Source organism: Symphalangus syndactylus, chromosome 12 (assembly GCF_028878055.3).
Source record: "Symphalangus syndactylus isolate Jambi chromosome 12, NHGRI_mSymSyn1-v2.1_pri, whole genome shotgun sequence".
Taxonomy (NCBI): Eukaryota; Metazoa; Chordata; class Mammalia; order Primates; family Hylobatidae; genus Symphalangus; species Symphalangus syndactylus.
The window spans coordinates 32,213,542-32,233,174 of record NC_072441.2 but is presented as its reverse complement, the minus strand read 5'-3'; the positions used below and the strand labels follow the sequence as shown (position 1 = coordinate 32,233,174).

The window sequence follows — 19,633 nt, the reverse complement described above, 5'->3', positions numbered from 1 at the left end:
ATGCTATGATGACCGATACTTTATTCTGCATATAATTAACTTTTTCTAATCCAGATGGAAAACTTGCATTAATGTTGGTTATATGCATAACCATGGTAAAACTGGGGTTTTACTCATATACCCCATATCCTGGGGTTATAAAATGTTATAAACTCTGATATAACACATGAAAACAACTCGTGTATATTATCTTGGAAACTGACCTTGCAAGTCAGTGCACTGAAAATGTTGAACGTGGCTACCAAGCTATTGCTGAGACTCTGGAAAACTTGGAAAACAATATAGCTTCATGGGAGGAAAAAAAAAAGATGGGTACAATGGCTCCATGTCTGTGCTATTCAAGAGACTGAGGTAGGAGGATCACTTGAGAGTAGGAGTTTCAAACCACCCGAGCAACACAGAAAAACCACATCTCTAAAAAAAAGTTTTTTTAATCAGCCAGATGCGGTGGCACATGCCTGTAGTCCCAGCTACTTGGGAGGTTGAAGCAGGAGGATTGCTTGAGCCTAGGAGTTTGAAGCTGTAGTGAGCTATAATCGCACCACTGCACTCCAGTCTGGGCAACAGAGTGAGACCCCATCTCATTAAAAAAAAGAAAAACAGAAAACAAAAAAAAAGAATACACTGAATTCAAATCCAGGTTCTGACACTTGCTATGTGTAATTCTGAAAAAATTCTGAACCTCAAAGTCTGTTTCCTCTCTGCGAAGAGGGGATATTAATAATAATACTTACTTCTTAGGGATTAAGTAGATTGAATAAAACCATGTACCTTGAGCTCAGAATAATGTCATATATAATGATGAGGAGAAGTGTTAATGCAAAATACATATGCTCCTCTACTTACCAAGGTGTTATGTCTCAATAAATCCATTGTAAGTCAAAAATATCATAAGTCAAAAATGCATTCCATATCCCAATAAACCCATAAAGTGGAAAAATCTTAAGTCCAGGAAGTTACATCCTAATAAATCCATGCCAAAGTCAAAAATCTTAAGTCTAACTATCATAAACCCAGGACCATCTGTAACTAAAACTGAAGTCCCTGGTTACAGCAAAGACATTTCAAGTTGTCCGTTAAGTATGCTAACAAGCTCACTAGCTTAGGAATCAGAAGATCCAAGTTTAAATTACAGCCAAGATTTTTTCTTGTTAGGTATGTGACCTTGGCTAAGGGCCAATCACTTTGTACTTCAGTCCTTCATTTAACTGTTAGGTATTAATAATATTAGTTACCACGTATTAAGCCCTGACCATAAACTATGCAATCTGATACGTTTATATATGGACTCCACTCTTCACAATACTCTTCAAGACAAATATTCTAATCTCTATTTTATAGATGGCTAAAACTGAGAGAAGTTAAACTCATTCAAGTCCACACAGCTAGTAAAGGGTAGAACCTGGCTCCGTGTCCAAGTTATCGTATTTAACCTGCCACCTGCCTCCCCTAGAGATCAAAGGAAAGTGTCCTGTGAAAGTGTTTTTTGAAAAAAAAAAAAAATCCTATATAAATGTAAAGTATTATTATTAGTATCCTATATCAATACAAATAATTCACAGATGGGTTTGCGATTTGCCCCTTAGTGCCTGGGAACTTCGAAAGAACAAAGGGTTACACTTTAAGCTCTCTTTCGTCTCCTCTTGGAATTTTGCCTTGACCTCAATTTCCCTTGAACAGACCTGATAAACAACTAATTAAAGAACTCCAGGTGCCGCTGTATGCCTCAAAGACAGCTCTCTGCACTCCTCGGAGTCCAAGGCAACAAAATTATATGCTTTTCCTAGAAATGTGGACAAAATATTTTGTTGAGCTAAATTCTCACACCTACCTTTGCAGTTCACCTGGGTTAGCACAAATAAATTGGTCACATAAACGTTCACATAAACCAGTGCTTTAGGTCATGCCTGTGTCAAACTTAGTTCCAGGCCCCCATGCAATCTAATTAAAGCAAATTTCAGTCCCTTTTTAAGGATATGATGTAAAAGAGCTGATCTTCCTCATGAAAATTTCGTTAACTAGTCCCATGTGATTAAGTATGAATCTCTAGGTTATCCACTCTTGGAATAACAGCCCAGCTTTTTAAACTTCTTGGAAATAACACCAAAGGGTTTCTGGTGTTGATGTTAGAAATGACAGATTGGGGGAAGGTGGGCCTCCGTTTAGTATTACCTGGAAGGGTCTTCAATTTTTTCCCCCCACTTAATCTAGGTATCACCTGGAAGGCACGTCAATTTTTTTTTTCCCGTTAATCTAGGGAGATGACCTGAGTGACTCTCATGCCTGCGGAGGAAACAGGAGAGTCAAGTCTAGATGAAGTGGAGGGTGTTAATCTGCCCCGCCAGATCTCGGGTCTGGGAAGGTGCTCACGCCTTGAACGGCCGGCGGAATCCGGGACACCTGGAGCAAACACATTTGCAAGCGGAAGAAAGGTTGCCTCCCCCAACCCGCTCCCCAAAGGCCAGATCTCGGAGCAAGGGGGAATGTGACTTTCTCCGGTCCTGCCAAGTTAAATTTTCCCTTCCAGGGAATGCACACTCACTTCCCCCAGGGCGCCCCCGGCGAACTCAACACGGCCTCGGATTTCGCGCTCTGGGAAACGCCGCTCAACCCTCCAGGGCCCACCGAAGTACGTGCGGCGCGGCGGAGAGGCGGGAGAGCCTGAGCACCTGGCGCCTTACCTCCGACGGCGAGATTTCAAACGCGCGCGCGATCTGGGCGTAGAGCTCCTGGATGCTGGAGAAGCCCTCCACTCGACCTGTGGCGCTACCGTGCGCCAGCTGCGCGTGGAAGACCAGCCTGCGTGCGGGAGCCCGGGACGCTGAGAGGCTCCCGCCGCCCGCGCCCGTCGGCTCGCCCTCCACCAGCCCGGCGGTCTCCTTGGACTTGGCCTTCTTCTTCCCCCGCAGCCTCAGGGGCATCTTGCAGGGCCGAGGGCGCGGGCCCACCTGCGCTACCGTCCGCCGCCTCCTCCCCCCGGCGCCTCGGACTTTGCGCCTCGGGCCCCGCGCAGGTAAAAGCCTCCAATGGCAGCCGCGCTTCCGCCTGACTGCGTCGGGTCAGGGCTCCGACCTCCACCCCTGGAACGGAGCAGCCGCCCTCCCGCCCAGCCTCCCCCGGGATGGATCTGGAAAGAAAGTTACGTAGTCCCTCATCCTATCACCAGGTTTATCCCTACTCCTTGTAAAAAATGGCTTTATTTGCGTGAAGGCCTGAGGATGCCGACGCTACAGAACAGTACGCCTTAGAAGGCAAACACGCTGGCCCTTCTGTGCTTTTCATAAATCTGTAGTAGGCACCCACGCACGATTTGGCCACAGGCCTTCGAGTCCGTACGTCTGGGCTTTGGGGGACAGGGATTTAAGTACAAGTCAACCGTCGTCTGCATTTTCTGCGTCTTACACTCTGCAGGGCAGAATCGGAAGAGGAAGTCACATAACCTTGAGCTTGGTGCTACGTTGAATTCATAAACACCCTCAGCTGGGTCCTCGGCACCTCTGAGTTTCCCTTTTGCCTATTTCCTGGGCCGCTTCCTCTCCCAACATTCAGCACGCCTCCAAAGTCATTTGCCCCAGCTCTGCCCTTCTTAGTCTCTACAGAGGACCTTGCCTCATATAGTACAAAGAAAATTGAGGCCATTCGCTGTGAAGTGTGAGTTCCCTCAATTCCCCACCTCGCGTTTATTGCATTGTTTTCAAGTCCAGTCCCCTCCAACTACGTTTTTTACAACAAAGCAAAACAGTCTTGAATTATTAGCTACGAAATTTCCTGACTTCTCTGCTCTTAGAAACACTGTGATCAGACTTTGCCCCCGCACTCTACTGAAATTTCACTTACTATGCAATTTCAGTGGAGTGAAATCACTATCATATCTTAATTACCAAATAGAAGTAATTCTTTTAGGTCTTCATCTTACTTGATCTGCGTTGTCCATTTCATTCTTCTTAAATTCTGTCCTCTTTTGGCTTCCTTACCTCTCCTCTCCCCGTCCCCCCCCCCTGCTCCTTGCTAACTGCTACTCTCCAGGAGTTGCATTCACCGACAGTTTTTCCTCGACAAACTTCCCTTCTTACTTAGCTTTGCATGTTCTTCCTGTGTGGTCACATCAACATTCTCGGTTTCACAGACGTTGTTGTCTACCAAATGTCTCCAACTCCAGCTTATTCTACCAGAAAGGAAATGTACTGTAGGAAACTCAAATTGAGACTGAACAAAACTGACCTCATCATTTCTCCTGCATCTCTTTTCTTTTTTTTACTCCTGATTTCAGTTAATAGGATCACCAAGCACTCCCAGACCAGACATTATGGAGTCCTCGTGTCAGGATTTTTCCTCTTCCCTCGCCTTTCACATCAATTCAGTCCTGAAAATCCATGTTTCTCAACTTAAGGTTAGCAGATGTACTGGGGGAGGAGAGTCTTAAGAATTCTTTAGGAGGCCGGCGCGGTGGCTTACGCCTGTAATCCCAGCACTTTGGGAGGTGGAGGCAGGCGGATCACCTGAGGTCAGGAGTTCGAGATTAGCCTGGCCAACATGGTGAAACCCCATCTCTACTGAAAATACAAAAATTACCCGGGCTTGGTGGTACATGCCGGTAGTCCCAGCTACTCGGGAGGCTGAGGCAGGAGAATTGCTTGAACCCGGGAGGCGGAGGTTGCAGTGAGCCGAGATTGTGCCACTGCACTCCAGCCTGGGCAACAGAGTGAGACTCAAAAAAAAAAAAAAACTTTAGGATAACTTTAACATTTTTGTTTTACGTTTCTGTGACTTAGAAAAGTAATACAGGGACACCTGCACTCAGCCAGTGCTGCTGCTGTTGCTTCCCAGGAGAGCTAGGGCAACTTTCCACTTGGCCCTCATCCAGCTTCAAGTTTCTTCATCAAATCAGATAACAACACTTGAGCTTGTAGCCTTGTCCGGGAGACAGCAACACAAGGAGCAAAATAGTTTGTTTGTTGGAATGCTTTAATTCTCCCTATGGCACAAAATATTTTCCTGAATATGCAGCGAAAATTCCTGGTAAATCCACACAGAAGCTTTCTGAAGTAGCAAAGGAATACAGCCTCACTAGAGGTTCCATCCCTGAAAAGGATGCTGGGAAATTAGATAACACCTGTGCTGTGTTTGCACCTCATGGAACTTTACTAGTAAAGCACAGAAAGGTCCATCTGCTTGACACTGGTGTTCCTAGAAAAATGACGTTTCAAGAATCCACAATGTTGAATCCGGGCAATAGTTTCTCCACATTTGATACTCCGTACTGCAGAATGAGTCGGGGCATCTGCTATGACATTGGTTTGCAGAGCTTGCACAAATCTACACACGGAGAGGCTGCCAGCTGTTGGTTTATCCAGGGGATTTCAGTTTGACCACTGGACCAGCCCACTGGGAATTGCTTCAGGCTCTTGATAATCAGGTGTATGTGGCCACACTCTCCTGCCCGAGATGACAAAGCCTGCTATGTTGCCTGGGAACACAGCACTGTGGTGAACCTTTGCTGCTAGGGCTCTCAAGGAAGAAACAATCATGTATTCAGACATAGACCTGAAGAAGCTGGCTGAAATCCGTCAGCAGATCCCCATTTTTAAACAGAAGCAATCAGACCTCTGTGCGGTGGAGACGAAAAAGCTCTGAAGTTTATGTTTCCAATGTGTCACAAAATAAGAAGATATGATTCTGCAACATAATCAACTCCCTACTCTTTAATGAAGATCCTTTTTTTTAAATTTCAGCCTTTGCCTTCCCAAGGAGCTCTCTATTAAGATGATAAATCCTCAGCAAGCTGATGTTTTCCACACCACATTAAGTAGTTAAAAAGGAGCCTAGCGTCGAAGAGCTGGCTCTGAATTTCCTTCCATATTTAAGTTGCCTCAGAGCAGTTTGTGAAAATAACAGATCTTGGTATCCTGGTGATTGATTCACCTAATACAAATATATTTGTGTCATGAACCTCTTATCCCACTTGCTGGAGTTGGAATCCATTATCTGGAAAACTTGATCTGGTGCCATTCTTTTCCTAGCAGTACCTTAAATTTCCATTTTTGGTCCACAAGTAGCTATAGGATGTAAGGCGATAGATCTTTGGTATTTGCTAGAGGAGGTTGCAGCCCCTTCCTTCCTAGCAGCCTTTGGGCTCTTCAAATTTAAGAAGAAGCTCATCATTCAACCCCAGACCCTGCTGGTCTTTGGGGGAAAGACTGGGTCAACATTGACCCCCATGGGAGAATGGCAGTGGTGGCATTTGGTGAAGGCAACAGTATGAATCTCTGCAAAAGATTTGATAGGGTGGAATGTCTGGAAGTCCAAAGTCCCTTTTTTTTTTTTTTCACCTAGTAAGACTTTCTCTCTCCATAGATAAGCAATCACTATACCAAGTGATTCTTAGACTTTTTAGTCTCAGAATTCTTTTACACAGTTAAAAATTAAGGACTGAAGCCTGGCATGGTGGCTTACACCTGTAATCCCAGCACTTTGAGAGGCAGAAGCAGGCCAGGACCTGGCCAACATAGTGAAACCCTGTCTCTACTAAAAATACAAAAATTAGCCTTGCGTAGTGGCACACGCCTGTAGTCCCAGCTACTCTGGAGGATGAGGCATGAGAATCGCTTGAACACGGGAGGTGGAGGTTGCAGTGAGCTGAGATCTCACCACTGTATTCCAGCCTAGGCAACGGAGCAAGACTGCCTCAAAAAAATAAAAAATAAAATAAAAATTTTAAAAATGAATTAAGGACTGAGGCCCAGCACAGTGGCTCACGCCTGTAATCCCAGCACTTTGGGAGACCGAGGCGGGAGGATAGCTTGAGTCTAGGAGTTCGAGACCAGCCTGGGCAAAGTGGTGAAACCCTGTCTCTACAAAAGAATACAAAAAAAAAAATCAGCTAGGTGTGGTGGTGCATGCCTACGATCCCAGCTATTCAGGAGGCTGAGATGGGAGGATTGCCTGAGCTTGGGAGGCAGAGGTTGCAGTGAGCTGAGATCGTGCCACTGCACTCCAGCCTGGGTGACAGAGTGAGACACACACACACAAAATTAAGGATTGTCAGGCACAGTAGCAGGCATCTGTAGTCCTAGCTACCTGAGAGGCTGAGGCCAGAGGAACCCTTGAGTCCAGAACCTTGAGTTCAACCTGAGACCCCATGTCAAAAATATATATGTATTATAGGACTGCAATGAGTCTTTGTTTATGTTAACAGCTAGTGATGGGCTGGTAATTGTTTAACCAGCTATTCATGAAAAAGCCCCAATTTTGCTAATTTTCATTGTATAAATACTTCACCATGGCTGAGTTCAAGCTATCTACATGACACCTCTAAACAGAGTTGGGAATATATGTACACAATCAGCTCTCAGGAGCTGGCGTAATAAAGACATTGTGTCATTTACCCATTGGAAAACAGCACTGGGTACTCCGAACAAGAATGAAAAAGACAAATGACTTTTAAATATTTTTAAAATTGTAATCGATACATAATTGTATGGACTTTTCTTTTTCTTTTGATTTTTTGTAGAGATGGGATTTCCCTATGTTGCCCAGGCTGGTCTCAAACTCCTGGGCTCAAGCAATTCTCCCACTTCAGCCTCCCAAAGTACTGGGATTACAGGTGTGAGCCACTGCCCCTGGCCTGTACTGACTTTTTTTTTTTAAATTAGGTGTACAATTTGGTAAAATCTGACATATATATATATATATATATATATATGTAGAGAGAGAGAGAGAGAAAGAGTGATAAACCACTTCAATGAAGATAATGTACATATTTTACCACCTCCTCCCCAAAAAGTAATGTAATATATTCTGGTTCATCTGAATAACTCTTTGAAAACAGGACACTACCATAGAGTTTCAGGGCTCAAATTTGCCTTCATGGTTATGATTGCTATAGCACTAAATAGTAGTACTTTGTCTTGGACTAATGAGAAAAGAGTAGAGAAAACCTGTAATAATAAGCAAAGGATGCATTCCCATCAAGTGAAAGCACAATGACTTCACAGTATGTTGTATGAATAAAGAGCTCACAGAAATTTGACTAAAGTAGGAAGAGAAGTGAATCATCATAAGGTACATAGCAGGTTCATTATCAATATCTGCGAGCATATGACAGAACACCAGAAGGTGTGAAACTAAGAAAAACTTCAAAGAGAAGAATATCTGTCAGCCATGTCAAAATATCAAAGGAAGAGGCCAATGTATTGACAGAGGGTGGAAAGGTTGATTTCTATAATCTTTTGTGTCCTTTCAATTTCTAAATTCTATTTTTTCTTACTTAGAAAGTGAAAGTTCCCCTCAAGCCTACGTCGAATTCACCTTTGCTGTAAAATCTCAATTAAGGAACCAGCTGTATTGGGCATGCTCACACAGGAAACAAATGGTACATTCAAGTTAAGGTATTTGGTGATGGTTTAATAAAGAGACTGGGCAGGTCGTGGTCAGAGAGTAAGCATAATATCAGTACCCCAGGGCTGTTTCTTTTTTTCTTTTTTTTTTTCTTATTTTGAGACAGAGTTTTACTCTTGCTTCCCAGGCTGGAGTGCAGTGGCGTGATAGCTCACTGCAACCTCCGCCTCCCAGGTTCAAGTGATTCTCCTGCCTCAACCTCCCAAGTAGCTGGGATTACAGACATGTGCCACCACGCCCAGCTAATTTTTGTATTTTTAGTAGAGACAGGGCTTCACCATGTTGGTCAGGCTGGTCTCGAGCTCCTGACCTCGTGATCAACCCTCCTTGCACTCCCAAAGTGCTGGGATTACAGGCATGAGCCACCACGCCCGGCCGCCAGGGCTGTTTTTATCCCCAAATCCAAAGAGATGAGGAATTAAAAAGTTCTGTAGAGAAGAGTTCATTTCAAGAGGAGCTATGACATTTGCTTGAAGGAAACATGTAGGCCAAGGCAATCTAGAAGGAAAGCACTTGGGGAAATTAATACCTTAACCCAATATTACCCTTAGAGCTGGGCAGAAGTTCTGCTCTGGCATGCCTTTAGCTGCATACCACCCAAGATAGGGAGCCCACAAGGGCAAGGGGGAATGGCCACCCGGAATTCATGCCCTCCTTTCCAGACCACATTCTACACACCCAGGATCCCTGATTTCCCTGCCCAAGTGGCCCCCAGCCTGCCTCCAAAATGTGCATTGGCTTCACCAGGGTCCAGGCAGCCAGCATCCCTATGTCTGAGAGATGGCTAAGGAGCAGCTTTTGGCCAGGGTAAAGTGGGGATTAGGGAAGGACAGAACAGAGCTGGATAGAAAAAGAATGGGGTAGGCTTCAGGCAGAGACCTGTTTCTCCCACATCCCTATATTCCAGTGTGGAACTATTGAATTGGAGAACTCTACATTTGGACTTATCCATTCAGATCACTATGAAGATATATTGGCCAAAATAGAAGTATAAAACATATTTTATTTGACAGTTGATTATCAAGCAGTTTTAAATAGTTAGCTTATGGTATCTGGGCCTCTATTTGTACTGTGGTCCCAGGTTCCACAAATGTGCCTACCGACCTCATTCCAGTCCCACCCTCAGATTACCTGCATAGATTCAACATTGAATTAAGCCCAAGGCTAGAGGGAATGGAGCCTCTGCTGATATGGCCCAGGCTGCACATGCCTCCAGGAGAGAGGAGAGGGTCGGAGGCTGGATCTAGAGATGTAAATAGAAACGGTGGCATACCAGCCCACCTAGTCTCTCATTTTTCTGAGTTCCTAATACACATCTATTGTAAAAAAACTTTATTTACAACAAAGTTTTGTTTGTATATATGCTGACTTTTTCCCATATGGTAAATTATGAAATCCAGCAAGATAAGTCCTTGATGATAGAAACCATGTTTCATATTCCTCTTTGGTATTCTGTCCAGATTCTCCCATAGTGTTATATATATATAACAGATATCAGTAAATATAATTGGATAACATTGATTAACCTTTGTTACTACTTAAGATAAATTAAAAACAATTAATTAAAAGTATTAGGTCTTCAATTTATATCTAGGCTTAGAGTTCAACCCACATTCTCAATCTACAATATTTCCACTCAGCATCCGGTGTTCCTAACAACCTTAAAGTCAACTATAAAGCATGAGTCATTAAAAGTTATATGACTAATGTCTGCCAAAAGCAATATTATTTATAAGACATTGTCTTGTTTATAAGAAGCTATAAATGAATCATAAGATAAATTTACTAACTTGTTTTTCCCAGCAAATATAGCCTCTAATTACAACATGTAACATTAGGAGTTCTGAAGAAACACACACTGATCACCTCCCTCTATGCCCCACTCTCCATTATGTATGTATCCAGTAAGCAAATACTTGGGAGAAAATAAACACAGGATTTGTTAAACCATATGCAGTTTTCCCACGGACTAAAGACAGCATGTTTTATAGTTGCATGGCAACAATGAACAACTGAAGGTGGCAAATGGGGGAGGAAATAATTCTTAGCTGAAATTCCAATAAATTTTATTATGAGTAATTGAAAATACAGAAATGGAAAATGGAAAGAGGAAAAGAAGGTGGGGTGATAGAGGGGGAAGAATAAATTTAATAATAAGAATACGTAGGTGCCCCTTGAGCACCTACCGTGTGTCTGGCTTAGTCCTCAATATTTTATATGCATTATCTCATCTGTGTATAATTAGAGGAAACCCTCTGGCATGGACTCCAGATTACTCCACATCTCCAAGGTTATGATGAATAAACATTGAAGAGACAAGAACAAGTGTGAACAGTAAGCTAATTTAACACTAGTTCTACAATAACATAAATATGGAAAAACTGCATGAGGTTTAAAGCACAGCCACATTCAAAGGTCACACATTTTAATCATTCAAGCACTGTATGCAAAACTGAAAAATAGTAATTGGTTGACATACAAGCCTTTGATGACTCAGAGTTGAACAAATAATTTCTTTTATACAGACCCAAAATACTGGATAGAATTAAACAATTTTTTTTTTTTATGAGATGGAGTCTCACTCTATCACCCAGGCTGGAGTGCAGTGGCACGATCTTGGCTTACTGCAAACTCTGCCACCCAGGTTCAACAGATACTCCTGCCTCAGCTTCTCAAGTAGCTAACAAGCGCCTGCCACCACGCCCGGCTAATTTTTGTATTTTTAGTACAGACGGGATTTCACCATCTTGGCCAGGCTGGTCTTGAACTCCTGACCTCGTGATCCACCTGCCTTGGCCTCCCAAAGTGCTGGAATTACAGGCATGAGCCACTGCACCCAGCCCAAATATTTTCAACGAAAAGAATAACTTAAAGCTATTGAAGATAATCATTACAGTAATTTTAAGGCCAAGATATAGCAATGACAAAAATAAATATAATGTCTTTAAGAAAAAAACATTTCATATAAGAGTAGAAATTTTTGAGTAATTCAATTATAGACCAAAAACATGAAACCTGGAGTCAATCTTCCTTCCATTTGCTGGGGTGGTAAAAGATTGTCAACCCTTGAAAGTCATTAGCTGGTAATGAGATAATTTTCTCCATTTTAAACTTGAAATAAATGCAAACTGTAAGTTCCCAAACACCGCCAAATATTTTTCATTTTGTTCCTCAGTTATACTGGAAAAAGTATGCTAGTAAATGCTATCCAAAAATATTTTGTCACGTTTGGTAATTAATTTTAGAACGCTGAACTTACCCAGTACATTTTTTTAAATTAAGAATTTGACCTGAAAACCAGCATTAAAATATAACCCTAATAGTTCAATATAACATAATTAAGGTTTTGTTGTAATTTTAGCAGAAGCAGGGCTGAAGTTTATATCTGCCAACCAAAAATGCAGAGAATGTTGATTTATATGGATTGGAGATAATGTGAAAATCCAGGTAAAATTTTTTGGTGGGCCTTCTGCGTTCTACTTTTCCTTCAAAATTCAAGTTAACAAGTTGAAATGATGAGATGTGTCACTTTTCTATGGTTTCCACAGCTATTACAATTGAAGGAAGCTGTTCCGTATGCCAATTAAGAGCATGAGTTTTAGATTGAACCAACAGACCTGGTTCAAGTCATTGTGCTGTTTGTACAATGGTAATTGATTACAATCTTGGGCAAATCTTTTCATCTCTCTTGGTTAATTTTTCATACTTAAAGATATTTAGTTGTTATAGCTAAAATAAATATTGCATAAAACATACTGTAAATATACTTGTATTGTGTATCAGGTGGCATAGCACCTACCACATAATGATTTAAAATATTAGTTATTATTGCACAATAGACGTTCATAATGAAAATGAATGACATACTCTAAGATCCTGTAGTATCTTCTTTTTTTTTTTTGAGGCAGAGTCTCACTTTATGTCATCCAGGCTGGAATGCAGTAGCACAAACATGGCTCACTGCAGCCAGGAACTCCTGGGCTCAAGTGATCCTCCCGCCCCAGCCTCCTGAGTACATGGGACGACAGGTATGTGCCGCCATGCCTGGCCAATTTTTTATATTTAATTTTTTGTAGAGATGGGGGGGTCTCACTCTGTTGCCCAGGCTGGATGTAGTATCTTCTGAATCAACTACATGCTCTGTTTTTTATCATAATTTTCATATGGCATATTTCATTGTACTCTTAAGCATTGAAAGTAGGCTAACAGAACATGGCATATATTTAAGTTGTTCAAAAATAATGAATGACAATATTCTAATTCAAGCATTTTGGACTAAGAAAAGTTTATTTAAATAGTGAATATAAGTTATAAGAGAAATGTTAAAAACACTTGCAATCATTTTGAAGTTTAGTCGGAAATTTCAACAATTGGCATGCTAATCACATTTTTAATCTGTTTATTAAATCAAGTCCTGAAGTACATTTACTTGACAAATGAATATTTCAAGTTATCAACTAAACTATCACTCTGTGATAAACTGTATTTAATATTTAATTCAGAATAGTCTAGTTTTCTAAAATTATTCCAATTCATTGTGTTTCAAAAACATTTTATATAATCTGCCTCCTTGGACGTCTTTCTTAAATAAAAATGTCAACGAATTAATTTCACAAAATGTCTACTATTTCAATTATTCAGCATAAATTAGACAAACATTTGTTGAGAAATTGTTTTCTATAAGGACTGACCTAAATGTGGGGGAAGAAAAGTCCATTTTCAAGGAGGCTCAATCTAACGAGGAAGATTAACATAATTATTATTATGCAAAGCAGATTATAATAAGCTCTACAAGGAGATGAGCAGAATAAGAAAATGACTGGTTCTCAAAAACATCAGGAATGTCTCACATATGAGCTGGACCTTGATTTTAACAAATAGAAGATGGGAGTAGAATGGGAACCACATGAAGAGAAAAATTGTTGGGCATTCTTTCTTGCAGAGGCTAAACATAACTAGATGGTTTATGTATGGCTTATCTTACAAACAAACCTAGAGTTGGAGTTTCAATATGTAAAATGGAAAAGGTAAGTTGATATCAGATTACAAACAGTCATAAATACTAGGAAGAGTTGAATTTTATTTTTAGCCATTGACAATAACCAATTATGTGGTTACTGCAAAACACCAAACCAGCATCGAGTAAACCCAGTTCAAGCTCTACTACCCATTAGCTTGTGGCAAGTCATTTACCAGCATTAGGCAACATTTTCCTCACTTGTTTAAAAAAATATATTACCAAAAGCTAAGTGTTTGACTGAATGATATGATTCTTTTATATACAAGAGTAATATAATTCTATGATTCAATATAAAACTATAGAACCATAACTTTTTATCATTCAGCATCATTTAGAAGGTGAAAATGGATTCTTTCTTCGCAAATAGAAAATCTAAAATTTTTCTATCCTGTGGCTGTTAAAATATAATTTAGTTTTGCTGATACCTGGTTCTAAGTTTGTTACAGACATTTTCTTTCTAGCTGGGATTAAATCACATTTATGTTCCCCCAAAGAAAGTTTATCCCATTCTCTGCCATTATAGCACTTCCTTCTCTGCCAAGATTTCAGATCCTTTGAAAAAATCCAGAGAGACATCAAAATTCAAAGCAGAGTACCTGGCATTTAATAAGTGCTAAATACTCATTGAAATGAGGTTTTTTCCCTATTTCTCAATTCTATTGCTAACTTTAACGCAAGCCCTTTACTTTCTTAATACAATCATTTTGATTGTCTTCCAACTAGCCTTATTTCTCCTGTGCTGTGTCTTTCCTATCTATCTGCCATACGTCTACCTGTGAGTGATCTTGGTTAACTTAAATCTGATTGTGTTAGTCTCCTGTTTAAAACTGCTTGTTTTCTGTAGTGCTCAAAGTGTAGTTCCCAAATCAGCACTATCTGCATCACCCAGGAACTTTTGTAAATACAAAATCTCCGATCCCACCCCAAACCCACAATCCATGTTTTACCAAGTCCCCCAGCACTCTGATGCACCCTACAGTTTGGAAACTACTGGCTTACAGGATAAAATATAAATACCTAGGATAGCATATATTCAGCACTGGTTCCCCACCTATTTCTCTACCTCTCTCCCAAATCAAATGATATACTTTAGCTCTGTTACAGTGCTAGAAGTTCCGAAACACCACTGTGCCCGTTGCTCATGGAACTCCTAGAAAGCACTTTCCCAACATGGCAGCCTGAGAGTTCCCTGCTCATCTTTCAAAATTCACTCAAGAGTATCTGAAGTGTTGTGGCAGATATAGCTATATGGAGCTTCTGACAAATCCCAATAGGAGAATCCAGGTGCAGAGTCCTAGGATTTTGGAGTAAGCCATGTCCTCTGCTGCCAACAGGCTTTTTCCCATTGAAAAGCAACTCCTGACTTGCTGGTGAGTTCTGGGAGAGACTGACAACTTTATGATAGACTACTATGTAACTGGAGCTACTCCTCAACCAAATCTTCAAGTCGAAACACGCATTCCATTATTTAATATGAGTGATATATGCAAGACTGGACGTATGTAATGACTAGTTAATAAAAGAGAAAAAATACAGGCCTGCTCTGCACATTACGCTGGCACAGCCAGAAGTAGACAGCTACTACACTCATGGGTGGCCCTGAAAGACATGGTAACAGGAAATTCCCCTTGGGCTGTAGAACTTATGGCCATTCACTTGTCCACTTTGAATGAAAAAAAAAAAAAAATGGTCTGATATCTATTTACATTGGCCACATTCCCCTTGATCCTCTAGCTGATAAGGTGAATTGAGGAAGGGGCTGCAACAAGAACCCTAGCTGAATCAGTGAGTTGAAGGGTGTGGGAGTTGACCCCAAAGGCACAGAACCCCAGGCACCACGTAAATACTACTGATCATTCTGGTTTGCTGCTTATGCATTCATTAGGCAACTCCTGATTCAGAGTTTTTACTTTAAATCCTTAGTGAGAAGCCTCCTTGGGAGAGGAATACGCCAGCCCAAGGGTTTTGGAAAGAGGAGGAGGAATGAATATCCAAGGACTACAAGTCAGTCTACATTTGTTTCCATCAATACTTCTTGCTACCAAGGCTTTTGCACTGCCTGATAATACTGTGCAGTATCAGCACGCACACCCTGAGCTTTTGTCTCCAATTTTGGCAGTGAAGCTGCAGGCAATATCTGTTACAAGGTAATTCTGGAAAAAGTCAAGAGCACACTTAAAAAGCTTTCCTCTGACTAACCCTCTCACCAGCCTACCCTAACACTCAAAATGGTTCAAAACAGCCTTAAATCTCTGCAAGGATTCCTAGCTTCCATCTAGCTCTATAGTTTCTACTGGGCTGATTATGTGACAGGGAGCTTGCCACTCCCGCTGCTTTCCTATCTTGGCCAGAAACCAGAAACCCTCAAATTCTCGTGAAACATACTTAGCATATGGTTTGTTCTTAAATTTTTAATTAACATTGAGTGAATAAATTCTGGCAACTGAATTCTGAAACCAGAAATCTAAGTCCACTTTCAAATGAAGAGATGCTATGACTAATAATAACTAATACTTATTATTGAGCCAAACACTATTATAGGTGCTTATTTCTTTAAAAGAGGTAATACATGTAATAAATAAAACAACTATGACTTCCTTCTGTGTTCTGTAAGAAATAAGAAAAAGAAACATACTTCTTTATAATAACCACATACAATTGAAGTGCTTAATATGTATAATGATTTACCTAATAGGTCTAATATCTTCCAAATATATTCAGTCAACTAATATTCTGATATTTTTCTTTTAAAAAGAAGCTTAGTTTTTCTGAAAATACATTTTCATGGCGGGGTGTGGTGGCTCACGCCTGTAATCTGAGAACTTTGGTAGGTCCAAGGCAGGAGGATTGCTTGAGGCCAGGAGTTTGAGAGCAGCCTGGGCAATATAGGGAGACCCTGTCTCTCTCTCTCTCTCTCTCTATATATATATATACACACATATATATATACACACATATATATATACACATATATATACACATATATACACATATATATATACACATATATATACACACATATATATACACACATATATATACACACATATATATACACACCTATATATACACATATATATATATATATTTTTTTTTTTTTGAGACAGAGTTTTGCTCTAATTGCCCAGGCTGGAGTGCAATGGCGCGATCTCAGCTCACCACAACCTCCACCTCCCGGCTTCAAGCGATTCTCCTGCCTCAGCCTCCCGAGTAGCTGGGATTACAGGCATGTACCTCCACACCCAGCTAATTTTCTATTTTTAGTAGAGACAGAGTTTATCCATGTTGATCAGGCTGATCTCGAACTCCCAACCTCCGGTGATGTGCCTGCCTTGGCCTCCCAAAGTGCTGGAATTACAGGCGTGAGCCACTGTGCCCAGCCCCTAAAAATATATTTAAAAAAAAAGAAAAGAAAATATATTTTGATGGCTTTGAAAAATATACATGTATGCACATACACCACTTAATGCAAATTAATTTTCTAATTTCTAACTTATAAAAACAATTATTAGACAATTCTTGGCTGTTGCCTCAGAGATGTATTTAAATGGCCCATTTATTTCTATCCCAGAAGCACACTTTGGACTGAAATAGCAATAATAAAGAGGATACTTACCTAAAGGTCTATGGATTCTAACAGGCTACACATAGATACTATGTACAGTCTCCTAAAACATTAATATTACACTGAATGCTTACAAATGAAAACCATTGAATAACTGTCCTCTACATTATATTTGTGGTCACTGATGATAACCATAAAATTAAGAAACAATATGAAAATAAAATTTAGATAGTTTTTTTGAGAGACAGAGTCTTGCTCTGTCGCTTAGGCTGGAGTGCAGAGGCATGATCTCAGCTCACTACAACCTCCGCCTCCCAGGTTCAAGCAATTCTCTTGCCTCGGCTTCCCAAGTAGCTAGGACTATAGGCATGCACCACCACGCCCAGCTAATTTTTGTATTTTTTTAGTAGAGATGGGGTTTCACTATATGTTGGCCAGGCTGGTCTCGAACTCCTGACCTCAGGTGATCTGCCTGCCTCAGTCTTCCAAAGTGCTAGGATTACAGATGTGAGCCACCGCACCCAGCCTAGTCAGATACTTATAATGGTATTTTGTTTTCTCATATATAATCCTTAGAGGAATGGTTGTGATGCTGGCAAACTGAGTAGAAATTTTTTAAGGTAAATTTTAAGTTTATTTTAAAATTTAAAGTAAATTTTTTTCTTTTTTTTTTTTTTTTTTTTTCATTTTGAGACAGAGTCTCACTCTGTCACCGAGGCTGGAGTGTAGTGGTGTGGTTATGGCTGGCTGCAACCTCAACCTCCGGGGCTCAAGTAATCCTCCCACCTCAGCCTCCCAGTAGCTGGGACCACAGGTGTGCACCACCACGCCCAACCAATTTTTGTTTTGAAGAGATGGGGTTTCATCAAATTGCCCAGGCTGGTCTTGAAATCCTGGGGTCAAGCAATCCTCCCACCTCACCCTCCCAAAGTGCTGGGATTACAGGCATGAACCACCACACCCAGCCCCAGTAAATTTTTAAAATTTTTTAAATGTGATTTACTTAGAAGTTATCTTTTCTGTAATCGAGGTAAAGCAACCCATCAGAAATAAACTCACTCAAATCTATTTTGAGCTAAAATCTAAAGAAATCTAATGAGAAGCTTAAGAAATTTCTGTTTCTTACTAAAACACCCATCTCTTTATGTATGACCTTCAGAAAGACTTTGGTTTGTAAATTTATTCTTTCTAGTGTTACTAGCATAGGTTTGCTAAAATACTGTATAGACAGAATTTGAAGGAAATCTGAATGTTATTGTCATCACTGACATGAGAATTTAATAGGGCAAATTCAATACAAATTTACTTTTCCTATCTATAATTATCAAGTTGAAGGGGGAAATAAACTCATCTATAAATTAATCAAAATAATGGTCGTTTATTAGAATTTGTCTTATGACCAAAAAATAGCTATATCTACTGCTGTTCCAACAATCAAATAATGAGTAAAAATTTTCCAGTCAGTAGTTTTTAAATGAATTTAAACAAATTGACATTTAAGTTTTAAAATTTAACAATTACTACATTTATATCCTTATGAGAATTCTAGGAGTGTTTTTCAGACTGTGGAGCTGTTTCACAAATGTAGATCATGAAATAAATGCTGTGGGATGCAATTAGAAAAAAATTTAATAAAGTAGAGTAAAATTTTAAAATGTCAGAGTCATTCTATCTAGGAATGGTAAGTAATGGTTTATTAAACTTCTATTTTATATACATATAGGTAGATGAAATCATTATTTTCATAGGTAAAAAATAGGTAATTTCATATTGCCATTTTTATAGATCAAAAAAGTTGAGTATCTCTGATTTCAAATGGCTTAAGCTAATATACACTTACATTCACACATAATGTAAACTAGTAGATAATACTGTAAAATATATTCTTTTTTTTTTTTTTTAAAAAGATAGTGCGGACCCAAAGAGTGAGCAGTAGCAAGATTTATTGTGAAGAGCAAAAGAACAAATCTTCCACAGCGTGGAAGGGGACCCGAGCGGGGTTGCCCGTAAAATGTATTCTTACTGGCAAAGAGTAACAACAAAAACAACCCCCCCACACACCCAAGAATGCTCTCTGTATTACATAGTTCTAGAAAATAGCCTAAAGAGTTTTTATTTCTGTTGAATTTCAGAGTCGTTTTACTTATTTATTAAATGTTTGTGGTTTATTAAATATTATACTATGTTATAAAGTGGATGGATGTTTAAAAATTTATTGTAAACAAGCTTTGTAACAAGCTTTTTTAAACAAAGCATTGTAAAATATCACACTATATAACTTTAATACCATGCATCATTTACTGTGATTTCTTAACATTAAAAAGAACATGAAGTTTTTTTTTCTACCCTAACATTATTAGTTTTTTATTTTTGTTAGGATACTTGCCGACACTTCCAAAGTTCTTAACAACACAAACTTCTGGTCCATGATTTTTAAAAAAATACACACTAACAAATTAAATTTTACTCTAGTTTATTTTCCCAGGGTGAACTCTGGTATGACCTCTAAAGGCAGTTTCGTCTACAGAAGGATAGACCTCATCTAATGTTATCTCCTTCTAATAGCCGTCGCCAAAATTATAATCAAAGCCAAGGCTAGTAGCTCCTAATCTGTTATCTCCACATGCCAAGGAGACTACAAAGGAGGTAGG

General features: G+C 39.9%; 1 protein-coding gene, 1 long non-coding RNA gene and 1 pseudogene across 10 annotated transcripts in view; 2 read left to right on the top strand and 1 right to left on the bottom strand.

The window, feature by feature from the left end:
- GIPC2 (GIPC PDZ domain containing family member 2) overlaps positions 1–4,094 on the bottom strand; it is a 96,297-nt gene extending 92,203 nt beyond the window's left edge. Inside the window, exon 1 of one of the 8 annotated variants that reach the window (XM_063624174.1) lies at positions 3,917–4,094. In XM_063624174.1, the coding sequence (XP_063480244.1) occupies positions 3,917–3,934 (18 nt within the window). In that variant the 5' untranslated portion in view covers positions 3,935–4,094. Of the gene's footprint in view, positions 1–2,542; positions 2,658–2,681; positions 3,096–3,916 lie in introns of those variants that run through there. The other 7 variants (XM_063624175.1, XM_063624170.1, XM_063624172.1 and 4 more) reach the window with 7 other exon arrangements.
- A 279-nt stretch (positions 4,095–4,373) lies between these two features.
- Positions 4,374–5,858, top strand: LOC134734801 (omega-amidase NIT2-like; annotated as a pseudogene).
- Positions 5,859–12,301: 6,443 nt separating this feature from the next.
- On the top strand, positions 12,302–19,633 carry LOC134733680 (uncharacterized). 2 transcript variants are annotated; one of them, XR_010117315.1, is made up of 3 exons: positions 12,302–12,425; positions 15,341–15,564; positions 19,468–19,633. It is a non-coding gene; the product is annotated as an uncharacterized lncRNA (long non-coding RNA). The 2 variants fall into 2 exon arrangements; XR_010117316.1 differs by lacking the exon at positions 19,468–19,633 and adding an exon at positions 16,546–16,643.